Source organism: Ovis canadensis, chromosome 2, assembly GCF_042477335.2.
Source record: "Ovis canadensis isolate MfBH-ARS-UI-01 breed Bighorn chromosome 2, ARS-UI_OviCan_v2, whole genome shotgun sequence".
Lineage (NCBI taxonomy): Eukaryota > Metazoa > Chordata > Mammalia > Artiodactyla > Bovidae > Ovis > Ovis canadensis.
Genome location: NC_091246.1, coordinates 145,353,475 through 145,375,802, shown reverse-complemented (window position 1 = coordinate 145,375,802; position 22,328 = coordinate 145,353,475). Strand labels below are relative to the sequence as shown.

General features: G+C 37.2%; 1 protein-coding gene and 1 long non-coding RNA gene across 3 annotated transcripts in view; one reads left to right on the top strand and one right to left on the bottom strand.

The window, feature by feature from the left end:
* Positions 1-242: 242 nt before the first annotated feature.
* Positions 243-21,053, top strand: BBS5 (Bardet-Biedl syndrome 5). 2 transcript variants are annotated; one of them, XM_069577299.1, is made up of 12 exons: positions 243-480; positions 3,459-3,541; positions 5,177-5,242; positions 5,847-5,896; positions 6,010-6,137; positions 8,575-8,710; positions 9,597-9,692; positions 13,599-13,661; positions 15,048-15,182; positions 18,941-19,024; positions 19,931-19,954; positions 20,109-21,053. In XM_069577299.1, the coding sequence occupies exons 1-12, from the start codon at positions 422-424 to the stop codon at positions 20,208-20,210; spliced, it is 1,026 nt and encodes a 341-aa protein (XP_069433400.1). In that variant the 5' UTR covers positions 243-421; the 3' UTR covers positions 20,211-21,053. The 2 variants fall into 2 exon arrangements, with proteins under 2 accessions (XP_069433400.1, XP_069433401.1); XM_069577300.1 differs by having other exon boundaries at positions 360-1,010.
* The window catches only part of LOC138433895 (uncharacterized), a 12,307-nt gene continuing 788 nt past the window's right edge, over positions 10,810-22,328 (bottom strand). The window contains exons 2-3 of the long non-coding RNA XR_011254500.1: positions 21,127-21,266; positions 10,810-12,501 (exon numbers count right to left, since the gene is read on the bottom strand). This is a non-coding gene — a long non-coding RNA (uncharacterized lncRNA). The remainder of the gene's footprint in view (positions 12,502-21,126; positions 21,267-22,328) is intronic.

Here is a 22,328-nt window from a genome sequence, read left to right as displayed (position 1 = left end):
TTTTTTGCCACGTCCTGTAGCTTGCAACATCTTATTAATAGGTCTCCGATCAGGGATCAGACCCGGGGCCCTCTGTACTGGAAGCGCAAAGTCTTAACCAGCAGACGGCCAGGGAAATTTCTTAAGTTTGAATTTTTTGACAGGGTAGAGAAATGGAAAGAGTGGTTGCGACGAGCTCTAAGGAGGCGAGGAAGGTCACTCAGAAGTCAAGCACCAGCTCCTGGCCAGGGGCCAGCTCGGCTTCTTTGAGTCGCAGAATCCTGCCTGGAGCCTCAAATCCTCAAATCCGACAGGGCCGGGAGAGCGCGACGTTACCTCGAGGAAGTTTGGGCCTCGGCGCCTTCCGTAGACGTCGTGACAGAGACGACTGGTTGCCTTGGAGCCGGCAGGACGCCACCCGGCCTCCACCGCTGTGGTCAGCATGTCGGTGCTCGATGCGCTTTGGGAGGACCGGGATGTCCGCTTCGACGTTTCCTCACAGTGAGTCGCCAAGATTCCCCAGGGGCCTGCAGCCTGTAGGAGGCGTCGCAACGCGATTTCCCGACCCGCGGACGGAGTCTACGACCCCGCGGCTCACGGGCCTATCGAGGGTGGGAGGAGGTTGGCGCTGCTGGGCTCGCCTCAAGAAACCCCAGACTGGCCGGGGCCCTGCGGCCCTCCCGAGGCCCCACAGCCGGGGCTCTTCTAGGTTGTACGCCGTTTCGGTCCCGTAAAATCCTAGGGCTTGTCTTGGCCCGGGTAATCTATCAGGAAGCTTAGCCCAAACACGGCCGGGACCGCCGAGGGCTTGGGCGTCTAGAACACCCCAGTGAACTTGCCGCGCCAGTTTCTTACGGTGGAAGAAACCTGGGGCAGCGACACGGGAAACGAGGATTCTAAAACTAGGTCTAAAATAAGGACATACATTGTGGGCCCTTAGAAAAATGACTTCATTCTAAAGCTTGAGTCTCCGAAGGAAGAGGGAGTAAGCACTCTCCAGAATCCCCCAGCATGCAAACTTTATTTCCATGGTAAGCTTCGAAATCACCAACAGTAAGAAGGAACCTCCTTTTGAAGTCTCGCAAGCAGAAATCCTGTTTTAGGAAATTTAATGTTTTAAAGAATAGTTAGAAACTTCCTACCAGCATTCCAGGAAAAAATGCCCATTGGGTATTCAGTTTAGTCGCTCAGTCATGTCCGACTGTTTGCGACGTCATGGACTGCAGCACTCCAAGCTTCCCTGTTCATCACCAGCTCCCGCAGCCTACTTAAACTCATGTCCGTTGCGTTGGTGATGCCATCCAACGTTGAGTATTAAGTATTGAAAAATAGTAAAATTAAGGTTTTTAGTAATGGTTTGCTGCTTTTTAGCCACTTCTTATGTTCTTTATTATGAACAGAATTTTCTTCGGTGGAAAAAATGAAATATTAATTTCTCAGACTTAGTTGTGGCTAGATGTCTATTACTAAGATGGTCTTGGATCGTTTAAGACAGTTGTGAGAGAAGGGAATTTATAGTTATGTGACAGTAATATGTTGCACACATTGTTTGACTTTTTCTATTACCCTGGAAAGTTCTTAATCAAGCAAAGGTCCATTTCATGAACGTTTTCAGTTTATTAAACATTTATAAAATCCTTGGTATGTGCTGGTTACTGTGCTGTTAACTGGGGCTTCCCAGGTGGCGCTACTACTACTACTACTACTAAGTCACTTCAGTAGTGTCCGACTCTGTGCGACCCCATAGACGGCAGCCCACCAGGCTCCCCCGGCCCTGGGATTCTTCAGGCAAGAACACTGGAGTGGGTTGCCATTTCCTTCTCCAATGCATGAAAGTGAAAAGTGAAAGTGAAGTCACTCAGTTGTGTCCGACTCTTAGCGACCCCATGGACTGTAGCCTACCAGGCTCCTCCATCCATGGGATTTTCCAGGCAAGAGTACTGGAGTGGGGTGCCGTTGCCTCCTCCCCAGGTGACGCTAGTGGTAAAGAACTCGCCTGCCAATGCAGATGTAAGAGAAACAGGTTGGATCCCTGGGTGGGGAAGAACCCCTGGAGGCGGAAATGGCAGCCCACTCCAATATTCTTGCCTGGAGAATCCCATGGTGGGAGATGCAAAAAATTTTAAAAATAAAGATACAAAATAATAGGAAATGACACCACCCCCACCCCACCATTCTAGTGCAGGGATACATACAGACAACTATTTAAAATGTGGTAAATACCATCATTGAAAAAAATGAACAAAAAGCTGGAAGATTGTAGAAACAAAAAAGTCCATTATTCCTAGGGAAGGCCTCAAAAAATAATCTGAATTGAGCCCTGATGAATGAGCAGGGCCTTGCTAGAGGAGACAGGAGGAGAGTATTCCAAAATCTCATTGGCTAGAAGGCAGGATCTGGCAAGTAGAGGGAAGAGGTGCAAATAGAAAGGTAAATTAGCCAGATTATGAAATACTCAGTTGAGGATTTTGGACTTCCTTCTCCTAGGCATTGGGATAACTTACTTGTCTTTGAAGCAGGAACTTGATATGATCATGTCTGTATTTCCAATAGATAATTGAGTTAGCTTTATTGAGAATGTGTTACAAAGCTCCACCACATATTCTGCTGGGTTTTTCTTTTTCTTTTTTATGGACACTCTAGATTGCATTCTGTCAGTCAGCAACCTATTCTTCATTCTTTATTTTCTTGTGTCTCCTTTATCTGATTTTTTACCAAGTCCTACTCTTGCCTGGAAAATCTCATAGACAGAGGAGCCTGGTGGGCTGCAGTCCAGGGGGTCGCCAAGAGTTGGACACGACTGAGAGACTTCACTTTCACTTTTCACTTTCATGCATTGGGGAAGGAAATGGCAACCCACTCCAGTGTTCTTGCCTGGAGAATCCCAGGGACGGGGGAGCCTGGTGGGCTGCCGTCTATGGGGTCGCACAGAGTCCGACACGACTGAAGCGACTTAGCAGCAGCAGGAATGTTGCTTTGCTTTAATCCATTCCTTCTGTAACTGCATGACCTCTTTGCTCTATACAGAAACCTCTGGGGCTTCTCCACTGTACACCAGGTAAAACCCATATCTGTCTGACTGGCATTCTAGTTCTCCATAATCTGGTTTGTTCTCACTTATCCTGTTGTATTTTTCACTCTCTCTTAACATGTACCTTCTTCCCCAGCCAGGCCAGTCTCCCCACATTCTCTTACCATTTCTTACTTCTAAGGTCTTTAATCATGGATTCTCTTCTCTCTCTCTTATTTCTCTAAATGCTTTCTCTTTATTTCTGGCTTCGCTGCATGTCCCTGGTCACTCCAGGCCCCACTTGGTCACCAGGTTCTTAAAGTTCTTGCAAAGCTTATTTTCAGATGGCTGAGCATTCGGTACTGTATCATTTACACTTTTGCCTGTTTTATATACAGATGTCTTTTCCCTCCCACGATTGTAAGCGGATATTGTAGCTAAAATATTAAAGCCTTTATATTTATTTTAGACAAATGAAAACAAGACCTGGAGAAGTCCTTATTGATTGTTTAGATTCAGTTGAAGACACCAAAGGAAATAATGGGGATAGAGGTGAGTGTATTTCTAATGTATTTTATGTTTCTGGTTTAAATTTAAAATGTTAAGTTATGTTAGCTGGAGAATAAGACATGGAACAGCATCATATGTTGCTTATGGTTCCTGATACTATTGTAGTAAGTTCTTCTGTAAACAGACCTCAGTTAACCTAGTTTAAGTGATCCATCTTGTTTCTGTTTGACCCCAGTTGATGGGTGCCCTCCAGAAGACCATTCTTCTGTGGTCTTGTGGGAACTTTACACTCTAGCCATGCTGGGTGACTTACTGTTTGTCAAACATATCATGTAATGCTCCAGTTTTCCTTGAGATGCCTTCCTTTGTTTTTAGAATCTCCTGTTGCATCTCATTGTGGCATTCACACAGGCTTCAGTCAGTTCAGTTCAGTCGCTCAGTCGTGTCCGACTCTTTGCGACCCCATGCTTAGTTTCTCTGATTTTAGATAGTCTAGGGGTTTTTTCATGGAGGAAGGAGTATGTCATGGCTATAGATTAGTCATCAAAAGAATCCCATGGTTATAATTTGGTGAAGAAATGCTGTGTTAAACAAAGTTGTTGTTGTTCAGTCACTAAGTCATATCAGACTCTTTGCGACCCCTTGGACTGCAGCATGGCAGACTTCCCTGTCCTTCACTATCTCCTGGAGTTTGCTGAAACTCACGTGCATTGAGTTGGTGATGACATCTAACCATCGCATCCTCTGTTTCGGTGAACCTGCCTGCCAGTGCAGGAGACCTAAGAGGTGTGGGTTCGATTCCTGGGTTGGGAAGATCCCCTGGAGGAGGGCATGGCAACCCACTCCAGTATTCTTGCCTAGAGAATCCCATGGACAGGAGCCTGGTGGGCTACCGTCCATAGGGTTGCAAAGAGTCAGACACGACTGAAGCAACATAACACACACACAATGGTATTTTATATTTCTAAGACATATAGTTTACCATGCATAGATTTACTTGATTTTTTTTTGCCTTGGGGCATCTATAGGGACTACTGTTCTATAGGATATACTTTGAGAAATGAAGCTTATCTAACTTTGAGCATATTTCAGTGTAAGAACATCAGTTTGAGGCTAAAGATGAAAAGCATAAGCCTTTAACAGACTTCAGCCTAGCTATAACTACATATGAGGAAAAAATTTGTTCATAGGAAAACAAAAAGGCTCATTTAAATGAGAACTGCTAAGAGAGCACTCATATGGCAGGGATTCATGTGTATATGAGAGTTCTTTGAGAAATGTAATTTCACTGAATGGCTTAGTAATTATACTGTCTCTCACACATACTCAGTTGGACGCATATGACCTGCTAGGACCCGCGGAACAGCTTCTATCAAGAAAAAAAAAGTACAAACTTTTCTCGTTTATCAGTTGAGTCAAACCAAGCTGTTGGCAGTGAATACCTGTATTTTTTCTGTCAACTGTCAGATTTTGTTTCTCTGGGATTCTAAATCACATATTGTATACCTTACCTAGAATCTGTATGCTCAATCAATATTGTCAATTAATAAATGTGTGAAAAACATCTATAAGTGTTATTGTTGTTGCTGGGCCAGAAATTTCATGTCCATCTCATTCAGTATTGCAGAAGTGGGTCCTTAGGTAAGGTAACCTGATGTTCTGTTTGTTTGCTTTTAGGTAGACTCTTAGTAACAAATTTAAGAATTATCTGGCACTCTTTGGCATTACCCAGAGTCAATCTTTGTAAGTATCTTTGTTAGAAAGCATGCAAGAAAAAGTAATTTGGCACATCAGCTTGCACAGTGGCTCTTGAAACCAAAAAAAAAGAAAAAAGCTATACCACGAAATATGTGAAAAGTTTTCATTGATAAAAACTTAAGAAATCCTAGGCTAACCACAGACTGCATGATAATGCAAAAGAAATGTTTTTTCAATCTGTCCGCTTTGTCTCTTGGATGCTTATAAGATTAATGCTTTTACATTGATTTTTGGTTTTGTTTTTTCCTCTGCTTTGAAATTTTCTATAACCTGTTTCAAGGGAGACCTAAATTCTAATAAAAAGGACAACCTTTCATTGTGTTAAATGTTGTTTCACTTGTTTTTTAAACTATTGTAGATTATGCAGCTAGACTTTATTTTTGTTTGTTCAAAAGAGGCAGAATTAGCTTTATATTTCTTTTAATTATTTAACTTATTTGTAGATATTTCTTAAAATTTTTTAAAGTTGTGTTTTTATATATATTTGAATTTTTAAGCTTAGAGTTCTGTGTGTGTGTATATATATATATGTTTTTTCCCCTTAGTTCATTGTATCATGTTCTTTAAATTCTTTACTTTTGAATTTTAGCTATTGGTTACAACTGCATATTGAATATTACAACAAGGACTGCTAATTCTGTAAGTCAGAAAAATCTTATTGAAATATATATAGTGAGGAAACAGTAGATATCTGAGATTGATGTTTGTTTTCACTGTAAATAAGAAATTGCTCTTAAAATTTGTCCTTACAGAAATTACGAGGCCAAACTGAAGCTCTTTATGTACTAACAAAATGTAACAATACTCGTTTTGAGTTTATATTTACAAATTTGGTTCCTGGAAGTCCTAGACTTTATACTTCTCTGATTGCAGTACACAGGTATGGTAATACTTGATAGATTATTGAATATTTTTAAGGTAATTTTATGGTATAAAGGTTTAGAGGATAAAATTTTGACATATAGTGCTGCCTTCCTCCAAGGTCTGTTGCAGACTTCCCAAAGATACATAGAACATGTTGCATTGCTGTTTAATAAACACTTTGTAGGTCTTTCCTGGTGGCTCAGCTGGTAAAGAATCCGCCTGCAATGTGGGAGACCTGGGTTCAATCCCTGGGTTGGGAAGGTCCCCTGGAGAAGGGAACAAGTTACCCACTCCAGTATTCTGGCCTGGAGAATTCCATGGACTTTAGGGTTGCAAAGAGTCAGACACGACTGAGCAACTTTCACTTTCACTTTGAAGTTATTTATAAAACACATAAAACTGTTAAATTAGCTACCAAGATAGTTAAAAAATGAAACAGAATTCATTCAACTTAATTCATCAAATTAAGATTATTCAAAATAATCTTGGTAAATTGAATAATTCAATTAAGGAATTAAGATTATTTTTCTAACAGTAGAAGGCATGATTGGGTGATTTCTCTAAAGAGTTTTGGGTTTTTGTTTAGCTATTCTCTTCTTTACTACCTCAGCTCTTTTTTTTTTTTTTTTGAACCAGCCCTAATTAGTGTGGTTTTCTTAAAAGTTTGGCTAAGATGCCAGGCCAGGAGAAAAAAAGTATATACACAAGATTTTTTTTTACATGCAGATATATAGTATGTGTATGTGTGTGTGTGTGTGTGTGTATATACACACACACACATATATACTGTTGTTTTAATTTGAATTCCTTTTATTACTAGTGATGTTGAAATTTTTCATACTCTTTGGCTATGTATATAGTTTTCTGTTGTAAATTTCTTAATTTTACTGTTATGTGTATTGCAAATTTATTAGTTTCCTAGTTATTTTTTAAAATTTTGTTGATGACTTTTTAATGTATAATAGTTTGATTTTCTTGGAGATATAATTCACATAACATGAAATTTACCATTTTAAAGTTTACAATTTAGTAATGTTAGTATATTCACCACTACTCAATTCCAGAATATTTTCAGTACCCCCAAAAGAAACCCTCATAGTAGTCACTCCCCATTCCCTCCTCCCTTTGGCTCTTGGCAGCAACTGGTTTACTTTCTGTCTCTGTGGATTTGCCTATTCTGGGAATTTCATATAAATGGAATCACATAACATAGTGGCGTTCTGTGTCTGACCCCTTTCACTTATGTGATGTCTTCAGACATGCTGCATGCTGTGTCATATATCAGCACATCTCTCCTTTTTATAGCAGAATAAGATTCCATTCTATGGACACATGTTTTGTTTATCCACTCATTAGCTGATGGACATTTGGGTTGTTTCCACTTCTTAGCTATTAGAAATAATGCTTCTATGAACATGCATATACAAGTTTTTGTGTGAAAGCATGTTTTTTTTAGTTCTGTTAAGCACATACCTGATTCATATCTCTTTATTTCACTTAGAGAAGTAATATGAAATGGAGTATGAAGGGAGCCAGGAAGCTCCTTTTTCTTAATAGTATAAAAATGTTGGATGTTTCCCCAAAACAATTTATAGATAAATAATTTCCATTTTTTTCCACTGGTTAAATATTGATGTTTACAGTCCTAAAGGAAATTAAGATTTATGGGCAAATACTAAAATTCTGCTTTTTCATAATTCATATATTAGAAGATTAAAGTAACACTCATTAGTTTAACAATACATGTTATAACTTATATAAATGACATTTAAAGTTGTTCAGGCCAGGAAAACACTTTAGCTTTGATAAAAGGGTAAATTAGCTTGTATTTTGTGGAGTTAAAATTAGAATTAACCAAAAGTTAATCAGAATTTTCTTCTGTTTTTATTATTTATCAGTAGGGAAACACAAAAAGAAAAAGTCTAGGAATTTATTATGCAGACACACACAGATACATACTCTGTCTTAGAGTTCCTTTTGGAGTTGGTGCAGATTCGTTCTAATTTTCTTTATATAGGTAGATGTGGGCATAAATTTTCAGGTTTCAGTGGAAAAGTAATTGTACTCCTATTTATGTTAAGAGAATAATTGTGCTTTTACCTAAAACAGAGAAATGAAGGGAAGCTTTTTGATAGAAAAATTAATATTCATGTCTATTTTTACAAGCATTGTTTTTCAGCTTAAAGAAAAAATTTGCTTCTTCTCATTTGTGCCATACTATTAGACATCTCAAATTTAGGTTACTGAGATAAAATTTGTAAATACTACACTGAAGTGACAAATATAGTACAAAAGACTATAATCACCAAAACTTATCAACCAAAAGCAGTTTTTTAAACTTACCTTAATAGCTATTTGAGTGATGTACAAATGTATATTTTTGTAGATAAATAGACATAATCTAAGAAAACCACATTTTCAGTTTGAATTAATCTTTTATTCTTTTTTTATAGAGCATATGAAACTTCTAAAATGTATCGTGATTTTAAATTGAGAAGTGCTCTAATTCAAAATAAGCAACTAAGATTATTACCACAAGAAAATGTATATAATAAAATCAATGGAGTATGGAATTTATCAAGTGATCAGGTACCATGCAAAGAACTAACAAACGTTTTGGGGCAGTGCTTTCTTTGGTAATCATTTTTCCATTTATGATTGGGTTTGTATATTTATTTAACTCTTAATATTAGCATTATAGCTCTTGATATAAATATACTCTGATTTTCATATTCTTATACTCTTTTTAGCAACAGTTGTTTTATGTAAACTTTAGAGCTTACATGGACCTTAGAGGATCATCTAGTCCAGTCTCTTACTATTCACTTACAGATAAAAAACTTAGGCCCTAAAGACTTAGGTGACTTCCACAGCTAGTTTATCCCACAGTCTCGCTCTTTCTCCCTTACTACACTACCCTCCACAGCAAAACTTAGGCTAATTGAGGTGAGTCATAGGGTGGACTGTCATGGAAGCCTTTTAATCCAGTCTTTATGGAATTAAACATGTTAACTCACTTGGTGACTCCTACATCCATTATTGTAACTTTTCATTTCCTCTTGAAATTATAACCAGATGAAACATATAAGCAACTAATAGTTGGAACAAGAAACAAGTCAATTTTTAGAAAAAAATTGTCTCTTACTAAGAATAGTTTCCAGCCTTCATGGGTGTTACAGCCTAGTTTCAGCTGATAACCACTGTGGTAAAACATTGTGATAGAAGAGCTCTTGCTAAACATGGAATCATAAGCTTAAATTGTGAGTAAGCTTTGCTCACTTGAAAAGTTCTAGTTGTGGACTACGATAAATACGTTACAGGATATAGACAGCTCCACATCTGAGTAACTCCTCATAATGCTCAATTCTGGTATTTTATGCTGCTGTGATAATCAGAATTATTCTCATGTTTAGAAAATAAAGAGTAAGTATTCAGACATGCTCACTGATGTCCCTCTCATCATTCTCCTTCACAGGGAAATTTAGGAACCTTTTTTATTACCAATGTGAGAATTGTGTGGCATGCAAATATGAATGACAGTTTTAACGTCAGTATACCATATCTGCAAATTGTAAGTACATGCATTTCAATGACCTTATTTTAATGTAGAATAAATAATTTCTATTCAACAGTTAACAGGACTTTGGGGATTAGATGAGTTCTTTCTTCCCCTTTTTAAGTGACAGCAGTTTAGCTGAGAGCATACTTTTTAAATGTTGATAATCAGGAAAGACCCAATTGTATTTACAATCAAGGGAAACAGCACCATTATCAGCTTACATTTCTCTTTTCATTAAGAGAAAAATATACTGGATTCTAGGCTTCCCAGGTGGCTCAGTGGTAAAGAATCCACCTGCCAATGCAGGAGGCATAGGTTCAACCCCTGGGTTGGGAAGATCCCCTGGAGAAGGAAATGGCTACCCACTCCAGTATTCTTGCCTGGAAAATCCCATGGACAGAGGAGCCTGGTGGACTACAGTCCTCAGGATTGTAAAAGAGTTGGACACGACTTAGCAACTGAGTATGCATGCACATACTGGATTCTAAAAGTTTAAATAGCACAGATGCAGAAGATAAACTTATGGTTATTAGAAGGTAAGGGGGAAGGATAAATTGGAAAGTTGGGATTGACACGTGCACACTAATGTATATGAAGTGAAGTGAAGTGAAAGTCGCTCAGTCGTGTCCAACTCTATGACCCCATTGACTATATAGTCCATGAAATTCTCCAGGCCAGAATACTGGAGTGGGTAGCTTTGCCCTTCTCCAGGTGATTTTCCCAACCGAGGGATCGAACCCAGGTCCCCCACATTGCAGGTGGATTCTTCACCAGCTGAGCCACAAAGGAAGCCCAAGAATACTGCAGTGAGTAGCCTATTCCTTCTCCAGGGGATCTTCCAAACCCAGGAATTGAACCAGGGTCTCCTGCATTGCAGGCAGATTCTTTTACCAACTGAGCTATCAGGGAAGCCGCCAGTGTATATAAAATAAATAAGGACCTACTGTATAGTACAGAGAACTCTTAGTATTCTGTAATGGTCTATATGGGAAGGGAATCTGGAGAAGAGTGGGTATATGTATTTGTATGGCAGATTCATTTTGCTGTGTACCTGAAATTGGCACAACCTTGTATATTAAGTATACCTCAATAAATTTTTAATTTTAGATAATTATCACACAGATTAAGGTGATTTTTCTTAGATTTTATTCAAAGTACTTTCCAGGGCAGCTTATAGAAAAACTTGAACAGCCTTTTTGGCCAACCCAATATATAGTGTTCTTTGGCATGGCTCACTGACTCACATACTTTATGGCTTGCTACTTTCTGCTCAAACCCTTTTAAAGCCAGAATAGATTCATTGATTCTGTGAATGAAGTGTTTTTATTGTATTCAGATACAGCCTGTAGTATAAGTTGGATTCATACCACAGGTTTGGTGAAAGGAATCAAGATGGCTTTTATTGATAATGATTTTAGCTTAAATTAAATTAAAGCTGTTAGAATTTAGAATAAGAACTATTTACATCTGAGATCAGTTTGTTTTGGGAGTGGATAAAAGTGATTCTTTTAACTCTGCACTGCTTTAATGGTAAGTGTGTGATTCAGTGAAACAAATCGTAAACTCCAATAAGCTGAAGGATTTCATTTTATATATTTAAAAAACTGCTTATCAGATCCCAGTGCAAATTAGATGAAACATAAAAATAGTTAATAAAAATCCTGTAAGGTTATCCTGTAATGATCACCCTTATTGTAGAATATAAGTAGTCTTAAGACTAAACAGTTTCATTAATAAATGTTTATTGAGTATTAGATGTAATGTATGTGATACCTGGAAAGTTTTATTTTTATGAAAGATTTCTTGACCTGTGAGAAAGATAATTATTTGCAAAATATTCCCAAGCCTATCTTTTGCTAAGTTGTTTTATATGTGAATTACTTTAAAGTATCTGATCATTGATTTGCCAAATAGTGAGCACTTACCCTGTGCTCAGTAATGAAAGTCGTGAACCAGAACACAGTTTCTGCCTTTAAGAAGCTTCCAGTCTGGTGGAGAAAAGCAATACATTAAACAAAAAAATGTAGGATCTGATAGGAAGAAAATTATTTCTGGTCATCTAAAGAAATATAAGAATTAACACCATAGCTAGGAAAATGTGAGAGTCTACACAGGCATTTGATATAATTGATGTTAGTATTGTTCATTGCTGTTGTACATTGCATTTACATATGCTATAGCTTGCTCAGCCTCTATTATGCTGAAAACTTAATTACTGAGTAGTAAACAACCTGTGCTTTCTGTTCTTCAAGTAGTGTACTTTTTGTTTTTTTAAGAATACAGTTGCCAAATATGGACTCTGGAATGAATTCAGCCTGGCCTAAACAACTTGCAATCTGATACTGCCAGTCTGTCACTGAGGCAATCATTTTCTAACTTCAGCTCTGTGCCTCAGCCATTGCCCTGACTCCACGCCTATCAGTTCAATTGCTCATTTGTGTCCAACCCTTTGCAACCCCAGGGACCGCAGCATGTCAGGCTTCCCTGTCCATCACCAACTCCTGGAGCTTACTCAAACTCATATCCCATTGAGTTGGTGATGGCATCCAACCATGTCATCCTCTGTCATCCCCTTCTCCTTCGACCTTCAATCTTTCCCAACATCAGGGTCTTTTCCATTGAGTCAGTTCTTCACATCAGGTGGCTAAAGTATTGGAGTTTCAGCTTTAGCATCAGTCCTTCCAATGAATATTCAGGACTGATTTCCTTTAGGACTAAATGGTTGGATCTTGCAGTCCAAGAGACTCTCGAGTATTTTCTAGCACCACAGTTCAAAAGTGTCAGTTCTTCAGTGCTCAGCTTTCTTTATGCTATAACCAACCTAGACAGCATATTAAAAAGCAGAGATGTTACTTTGCCAGCGAAGGTCCGTCTAGTCAAAGCTATGATTTTTCCATTCCTGTAGATGTACACACATACACACACACGCGCGCACACACACACACACATATCTTCTTGCCAGTTTCTTTCTTGACAGCCTCTGTCAACCTCAGTCACCTGGTTACATTAGCTGTTCATAACCAGGATGCCACTGTTCTATGGTTCTTAACCAGGACTCGGTATACGCCTGGCAGGGTATGAAGTAATCTAAATGGAAGGCCAGGTTTTCATTACAATTACCATTTAGTCTGTCTGTCTCTCTCTTTTTCTTTCTCACCTTACAGTACCCATCTTTTCCTGGGTATATGATACCCCATCACCTCCCACAGACACTGTCCTTCTAGGGCCTTTGGTCTGCTGGTCATAATGTTAGATTCTGCACGGTTCTCTCTAACCCTACCAGTGAGTACATTTTGTGTCACTTTCTACAGGTCCTGCATGTCGTTATGCTTCTGTCCCTCTACCCTTCTTCCAGGTCACTGGTGTCACTGCTCCTCTGCTAGCCAAGTTTCATCCTCACGTCACACTTAACGTTTGACCTATCCCAGGCTTCCTTGATGCCCAGTGATGAATACCCATACTTTCTTTTTTTTCTTCAGTAAATGGAATGGGGGTTCTTTCAGAATTTAGCCATCTATGATGTAAGAAACAGGAGGCACATGTGACTTTTAAAAACTAACCTAGCCTTAGAAACCACCAAAGACACTGGCTCTCCATAACTAAAAGATTGTTGGTCTTTGGTTTAAAATATTCAGGGAAGTTGTGGACTCCCTGAAGCAGCGAACATTTAAGTCAGAATTTTGTGCATATTTCAGCAGCATTGTCTTTGTATTACTTTACAAATTTGTTGCCTATTTCCAATATGAGAATTTTTATTTACTTGATCTCCATGGGAGCGTGAGGAAAAAGAAAAGGGAAGAATTCTGTTTTTCAAACTATTAAAAGTAGTTACTCTGTAAAAGTTGGAAAACTGCTGTTAAAACGTCACTACTGTCAGATAAAAACAAACATTTTTTTTCTTTTTTGTTTTACATCTAGCGGTCAATAAAGATTAGAGATTCAAAATTTGGTTTAGCTCTTGTCATAGAAAGCTCTCAGCAGGTAAGATGTTTTATATTTTTATTAATCTTTAATAGATTTTAAAAACTGTATGACAGTCTATGTTTTTAGTTTTATTTATATAGTAACCAGTTTATATCCAAGAAGAATATTAGCTGTAACATGAGGTTAGTTGTTCCCATGGAAAGAATCCTGCTTATGTTTCTTTACCGGGCAGACATATTAATTATGATTATGGTCGTGACATTATTTCAGTCTTTATACAACCCTATGATATAGTTACTATTTTTCCCCATTTTACAGTCAAGGAAACTGAGGCTTGGAGAAGTTAGGAACCTTGTCCATGGTCTCATAAGTAGTAAGCGGTAGAGCTAGCTTTTGCTTCTAGGTCTGACTGATTCACAAGACTGAGCAGCAAAGGTATACACAGAGACACACACCCTATTTGAGATTTTATACTACCAAACACAGGTTATACTGTATCTAGTTAGAAACTGCTGCGTCCCATTATGCCAGGCGTGATTTATACTTGTAAATTTTTTGAAAGAGGTGTTTCTCTTCTGAATTCTAAATTTAAACAGGAATGTCTGCTCCTTTCCCCTGGCCTATAGATTGGTAGCCGCCATTTATTGAGTGTTTACTATATTCACAACAACATGATAACCATTTTATGGTTAGGAAATTAAAGCTTACATGGGAATTCCCCAGCAGTTCAGTGGTTAAGAGTCAGCACTCTTATACTGCCACGACCTGGGCTCAATCTCTGGTCAGGGAACTAAGAGCCTGCAAGCCTCGTGGCACAGCAGAAAAAAAAAAAAAAAGAAGAATCTCCCAAAATCACACAGCTAGGAAGTTTGTTGTAAAACCAAGATTTGAGCCCAAAAACATATACTCTCACCCCAGAGCAAATTGCTCTCAACCGTCACCATATGGGTACTTAATTTTTTTAATACTTTTTCTCCAAGGGTATGCCATTCCCTTTTGTCTTTTAATATATAGTCTATTCATTTTCAAGGTCAAGCTCCGGAAAAACTTAATTCCCTTGACCTTCATAATCTACAGTAGTGTATTTTTTTAATCTTGAAATATTACCTTTGATATTTACAGATGAATTTATGTGATATCTGGATACTTCAAAATAATTCTGAGTGGGTAAGGGGAGGAGATTTGGGGGATGGGAAAGTTAAAGATGGAACAGAGTTGGCCATATGTTGTTACTTTTTGAAGCTGGATGATAGCTACATGGACAGTTATTGTATTCTTCTATTTTTGTGTATGCTGGAAGTTTTTATAATAAAAAATTTAATTTAAAAAATCAGCTTACATATTGTGTTCTGAAATAAGAACAATTAGAACTGTAGTTTATCATATGTTGTAAATATGATTCCTCAGGCTTGTCTTCTGGTTTTTCATTATTTTTTCCTGTAGAGTGGAGGATATGTTCTTGGCTTTAAAATAGATCCTGTGGAAAAACTACAAGAATCAGTTAAGGAGATCAACTCACTTCACAAAGTCTATTCTGCCAATCCTATATTTGGAGTGGATTACGAGATGGAAGAAAAGGTATTTTGTTCAGTGTGTGATGTATAGAATTTGCTGAATTGTCTTTATATAATCTATAAACTAAAGCTTTATGCACAATTTAATTTTTAACCATGTTTAAAATGATGAATATACAGACTCTGCTTAGTCGATATGGCTGACTCTTATTTGTGCCTACCACCTGTCTTCTCCCTGGCTGCTTCACCATTCATTTCTGCCCATCTATGTAGCAGTCTATCCAAAGATGTCCCCGTATGCAAGGCTCTTCTGATGTACGGAGACTTAAATCTCTCGTTCTGATAACTTTATTTTTATTCTACTTCAGCCACCCATTAGCATTTGGTCAAACCTTACAGGCCTCACAAACACTATTTTCTTCCTCTGGTGACCATAATATAGCAACAGCAGGCCTGTGTCAGTGGCCTGTGTCAGTTCATATTTATCAGAGCCTCTTCCAAGTCAGTTATGAAATACTTTGAATATCACGCTTGCCTGTCTGCTCTTTGTCTTCCTCGTGACTTCTAGTTTCTGCCCCAGTCACTGCTCTCCAGGTCCATCATCTGTCTTTCGGCTTTACTCTTCAGCCTCTGCTCGTGGGCCCCTCGTCATCTGGTGGTTCACTGGTGTCCTCCCAGCCACTCCATTAGAGACTCCTCACCATCTGCTCTGACAGCAGTACCCTTGCCAGGGACGCTCTGTCCCAGGCTCCCTTGCTGTCTGTTCTGTTGCTGAGGCCCTCACTGTCTGGTGTATTGCTGGTGTCCACCCACTCTTTCATCAGTATCCCAAACAGTACTACGCATGTCGAGCTATATCATATATCACACATATTATCTGTCTCTTCTCCTGCTCTTGGACTACTATAGCAGGTGGCCAGGGAAGATCAAAAAGTTGGATTGGACAGCTAAGTACTAACTCATACCCTCTGACTTCAACTTCGTTGTGCTTCTTTTTTCTCTCCCTGTCAAATTCCATATATATCCCCTTCCCCTTCCAACTGAAGTTTGCCTTTGGGTTGTTGACACAGTATTGGACACTCTTCGGTATTTTATCTTTTTAGCCATCCTTTCTGCCTTCTTCCCAGCCTGCACGGCGTCCAGCATTCTCCCTTTCGCTCTGCCTCCTCTGTATATTCCTCAGCAATATCACTTGCTCCTCCAGTTTCTTCAGCTGGTACTTATGTAGATGACTCCCAGAGCTTCCTGACCTTGGCATACTCTCTCAGCTTTTCATGGTTCCAAGTATTATTGAATATTTTCACATAGATGAGCATTCAAATAACATGAATTGAATTTCTCCTTTAAAATTTTATCTTAGTAATTTAATCAATAACTTTCCAAATCAGTAAGATACAGTAGGACATGATTGAGTATCTCAAACTTGGCATACCTAAAATCTTGTCATTTTTTCTCAAAATCAAAATCCTACTGATTTATCTATTTATTTACTACCTTATTGTCAAAGTCAGATGTGCTCAAAACCCTGGGATTTACCATTATTTATTTTTCCCATTATCTCATTTTAAACATTCAGCCAATTATACCATCCTCTCCCCTGTCCCTACCCCTTTCTTTCCATTCAAACTGCAGTTTCCTTTGCTACTTTTGCTTGTAGAATAATGTTGTAGAACAAGCATGGTCCTTGGAACCTGACAATTCTGACTTCGATTCTAATTTCACCATTTATTTGTGATTCTAGGTGGATTTGAGCTTCAGTTTTCACATTATAAAATAAAGATAATCTCTTTCACAAAGTTATTGACTGTGTCCATAAAGTGGCCAGCACCTGGGAGATGCTGCTACCCATTCTCTTGCTACCTTTCATTTTTCCTTTTTCCCTTCTTTGGCCCTCAGTGTGTAATAACAGTTAGCCATAGTAACTCTCTGTGTCACTACATGTAAGTCCTACTCCAAAGACACCTGTTGAGGGAGGTCTTCCCTGACTATCCATATACAACAGCAACCCCTATCACTTTTTTATCCCTTATTTTGCTTGTTTATTTGCTCTCTCGCTTGCTTGCTTTATTTTTGGTAACACTAATCAGTCTCCTCCACTATAAATAATGTTCACGAAGTCAGGGATTTCTGTCTATTTTCTTTCACCACTCTGTCTCCAGCAATCAAAAGTAGCACATACTAGACTCTTAGTGAATAGTCATAATTGTTGAATGACTCTGTTGAGTGCCTACTCTTTGTTGTTCACTGCTCTGAGAATTTTAAATGCCTCATCTCATTTAATCCTGCCAAAAACACTATGAACTGTATCATCATCGTTATTATAATCTCCATCTCACAGTTACGGAGACCGAGGCTTAGATAGGTTAGTTTACTTATACACAGTCACAAGTTCTAAACATGGTTGAAATACCAGCTGTTCTCAGACTAGGGAATCAGGTCAACCTCTTGTCAGCACTACACTCCTACATCAACTCTCCCCCACAAATTACCCATAAATAGTCCACATTGTCTGAGCTGGTATTTAAAAATTTCAGTAGACTCCAGTCTACCTTCCCCACCTTATCTGCACAACCACAGTGTGAGTGATACTCCTTGGCATTGTTCAGTACAATATTCCTGCTTAGCTCCTCTGCCTCGTGGGACTCTCATGTTCTGACCATGTTGTATTATTCCTCTTCAGCCAGATCCTGTGGTTTCTCACCTTTGCTGATGCTGATCTCCTCTGCCAGGAATACCCTTTCCCCTAATCCTATCTGTGAAAGTCATCCTTGTCCTAAAAGCCCTCAGTCACGTGCCAGCCTTTTCTTCATGAAAGTTTCTGGTATGCACAAGCCAGAAGTTGTGCTGTCGCCAAACTCTCCTATTACAATAGACACTGCATTTGTTACAGCTATTTTCTGTAGGTTGAACCATATGATATTATTAATATTTGACCATTTTTTTTAAAGTAAAATGGCAATTTCTTATAGTTCAACTTGATATTTAGTTACTTGTAATTGTATTTTATCCTTCACTCCACTCCAACTATATTACACACCTTCTGTGGTAAGGGTGAAAACTTTATACTTTTGGTAGTACCAGCATGGGGGTTCCCAGGTGGTGCTAGTGGTAAAGAATCCACCTGCCAAAGCAGGGGATGTAAAAGATGTGGGTTCAATCCCTGGGTCGGGAAGATCCCCTGGAGGAGGGCATGGCAACCCACTCCAATATTCTTGCGTGGAGAATCTCATGGACAGAGGAGGTAGCCAGCATAGCACCTCATACACTAAAGATATTCAAATATTTGAAAAGTGAATTAATAGATATCAGTACTATATGTACTTTGCTTTACTTTTAGAATATTCCATACAAATCTTAGTTCTTTTTTTTCACGAATTTCTTTTTTCACAAATTCTATTCAATGACTGCTTCGAGGAAATTTTAAAATATGCTATTATACAAGTTAGGTTTTTAAACTACCAGAGAGTTTTTCACTATCAGAAAATCAGATAAAGCCCAATGAGAGTTTTTTTTCTTTATGAATATTTCTAAGTATCATATCAAGTTTGTGTAAATTTTTCATTTGAACTCTTTCAATGATACTAACATCAGATTTAAAAGCTTAGATTTAACTGACTCATTTTATTATTCATGTAAGTTTTAATAGAATATAAGTTATGCAGTGATTTTTGTAAGACTTGAGTAGTTGGTAGTTGTGATATCCTTTTACAGGTATTTACAACTCTTATAGCACATTCTACTAAAATTATTTATTTGTTTAATATGGTCTTATTGATGCAGTTTAACATCTACTGATTCTTTTTAACATCTACTGACTTTCAGCCACAGCCCCTTGAAGCTCTGACCGTCAAACAAATTCAAGACGATGTAGAGATAGACTCTGATGATCACACGGATGCTTTTGTGGTGAGCATTATGAAGGAGCACCACTAAATTTCTTGTGTTTTTCTTTTTTTTAAACTCTGAGTCATGTTCAATTAAATAATGGTTTAAGTGTGTAAAATATCATAAAGCTTGAGACTTTTTAGAGTGTTTTAAAGATGAGTTGGAGAATTTTTTTTTCCAAGGTAGGGAATTTTTTGTGTGAGAAAATACTTTTAAATTACCAAACTGGGAAATAATTTGAGAACATAACTTATTCAGAGGATTTCAGATATGTGAAAAGTGTTTTCATACTTTAAGATAATAGAATATGTTAAATATAGTTGACCTCCCTCCTTTTAATTTTATAGGTGTATTATTTTAAAATGGATTCCTATTTGAACAGTAAAATTTCTTGTTTGCAAATCTGTATTATTTAATAGCCAAAATAATAATAATGCTTTCTATATACTGTGGTCTATGAATCTGACTAGAATTCTGCTCTGGGAATGAAAAATTTTAAGCTAAGTATAAGATAGTTAATTATAAACTACTACAACCTCAGTGTGTGTGCATTTGCTGACACACTGAAGCACTTATTGCTTTGCTTTGTTTTGCCAGCATCTTCTATTAAACCAAAAGTAGGGGTAAAATTTTATATCTGCTAAATCATTCTCTTATCTACTTTCAAGTTAACAATGCTAACTATTCACCAATTACAAAGCACAGTTTTAGCACTTAAATTTAGCATAACTCTTGAAGACATTAATATTGACAAAAGTGAATTCTGCTACCAGCTTTGTAAAGATAGGTGAGAAAACCATTAAAAACACAGTAACAATATAAAATACAGTTACTTTCAGAATTTTTCTGTAAGTTAATTACCTGTTCCTTAACCTCTTAACCTATTATGTGTCAAGTATGTGAAATATAATTTTCTTTGTCTTATAGGCTTATTTTGCTGATGGCAACAAGGTAAGGATATTTTACCTATAGTGTTTGAAAAAAACTTTCTATATTCCAGTGTTCAGTATTCACACACTTATGTGAAACCTATTTTTTGTTTTTTTTTTTCCTCTTCCTTGCTCACCTTCTCTATTCCCATCTCATCCTCTTATCTCCCCTAAAGCAACAAGATCGTGAACCTGTGTTTTCAGAAGAACTGGGGCTTGCAATAGAGAAATTGAAGGATGGATTCACCCTACAGGGACTTTGGGAAGTAATGAGTTGATCTTGAGTTGAGCTGAATTTCTGTTTACAGATATCTCAAGATTAAAGATACTAGTTGCCTACTATAAGGCATGGAATAGTTTTTACATTTACAGAAAAAGCTTTTAAGAGAGTTTTTTAATGGTTAAGAAAAAGATCATTTATCTAAGATTTTACTGCCAGTCTTCTAAAAAAATTATATTTGAAATTGTAATCGAAATCTTTCTGGTTTGTTGTAAATATGTTTATTTTGTACCTAGTACTTATAAATTATTAGTCTGTGGATATTAAAAGACTGTATTATATTGAACTTAATAAAGAGTTTATGCAGCACCATTAAATGTTCTGAAAATATTATTTTAAAGTATAAGACTCTTCTTACGGAGAAATCAAATACTGCTTTCTTAATTATAAAATTCTGGTTTAAATATATTTATCACAATGTAAGCCAACTCTAATATAAATTACAAACCTTAAGCTTACCATTTTTAGGTAATCATTTATGTAGAAACCAAAAATTATAGCTAACTTTGGAGGATATTAATTCCCTATGTAAAGTTTTGGGTACTGTTTTGTAAATAATTTCAATATCATTTTGGCAAGAATACATTTATAAGAAAATAACTTTAAATAGTTTGTAAATAAATAGTTCATTTATTGACTTTCTCTTTGTATTCCTTGAAACTTCCTTGAAGTGTTCAAAAGTTCAATATTTTCTGATTTCTTGGTCAGGTAAGATTTGGTGACTTCTCTGGCATCACTTTTTTTTTTTTGCTATTGCTTCAGTATAAAGAAATGTTGTAAGGAACTTTTGTCAAAACATTAAAATTAAACAAAGGAGCCCTATTTCTCTAGAGTGAAAAAACTGAGTGTGTAAAATCATTTAAGATAATGCAACTGTATGCACAACCATAGACATGTAATAATCAAGTGCTAACCTGAGTGTCTCTGGAGAAGGGAATGGCAGTCCACTCCGGTATTCTTGCCTGGAGAATTCCATGACAAAGAAGCCTGGCGGGTTACGGTTCGTGGGGTCGCAAAGAGTCGGACAGGACTGAGCAGCACACATACACATAACCTGGGTTTAATAAAAATCAATAAACAAAAACTATTAATTGGTTCTGTATTTAAATAGGAAAGGATTTTTAAGGGATGGAGTTATAATAACCTATATTAGGGGGAAAGTGTGCTTGAAAAATGTATACAGATCACAAAATGCAGCTCGGAATATTATTTCAATAGTTTTTCAAGCCAAACAGACTATAAAGTTGCTGATTAGTAAGTAATAATCTCAAATGTCATATTATGATGCTTGCATCTGACTCATTAATCTTTTCAAATGTTAGGTGTTACGTGTAGAGAGAAATGAGTCATTTATTGTTTAAACAAGAGAGCAGCTGTTAGTTTTTTCTAGTGTTAAAACCTTTAGTGGCATCTATAAATGGAAAAAGAGTCAACGAACTCTTCTCTCAGCTGTTGTTTTAGCAGCTGACAGTACCATTGACTTCACTGTGATGTAAAATAAGAGGAAAAAACCTTTACTCATGGATGGAGACCTTGAAATTTAAAAATACGTATTTCCCTAATCTAAGGACATTCATTCGTTCCTTCGACAAATGTTTATGGAGCACTCATGAGGTCGTGTGGCTAAGCATTGAACAAAACAAACCTCCCCAAATCCCTGTGTTTATGGAGCTTATATTCTTTTTGAGCATGTTTAAGAATACCAATCTTTGAAAGTACAATATATTTATACCCCGACTGAGTTTTTTATAATGTGATAACATAATTTTATAATAAAATATTTCATGAAGAAGTATATGATGCTATTTGTGTATAAACAAAGGATCAGTTTTTTTCAAGTCAGCCTTCTGCATCCCATACTTAATATGGTGTGTTCTATTATAGTCAACAGCTTATATTCTAGTTGTATATTATTTTTTTTTTCATGTATAAAGCCTGTTTTTCAAATAATACCAGGCATGTAGCACTTCGTCCTGATTTTGCTGCATTCTGTTGATTACATTGTTCTGATAGGGTTACGTCTGTTCCATTTTTAAAATTTTTATTTAATGAGAGATCAACACTTAAAACTGCAGAATATCTTTATTAATCATAGTGTATATGTTGTGGGATTTTT

What these genes read in the sequence shown, in the direction of transcription:
- BBS5 (XM_069577299.1), top strand. Translation starts at nt 422, where the DNA reads ATGTCGGTGCTCGATGCGCTTTGGGAGGACCGGGATGTCCGCTTCGAC. An exon ending in CGCTTCGACGTTTCCTCACA is followed by an intron (nt 481 to 3,458) that starts GTGAGTCGCCAA and finishes TATTTATTTTAG; the next exon opens with ACAAATGAAAACAAGACCTG. An exon ending in TCTCTGATTGCAGTACACAG is followed by an intron (nt 6,138 to 8,574) that starts GTATGGTAATAC and finishes CTTTTTTTATAG; the next exon opens with AGCATATGAAACTTCTAAAA.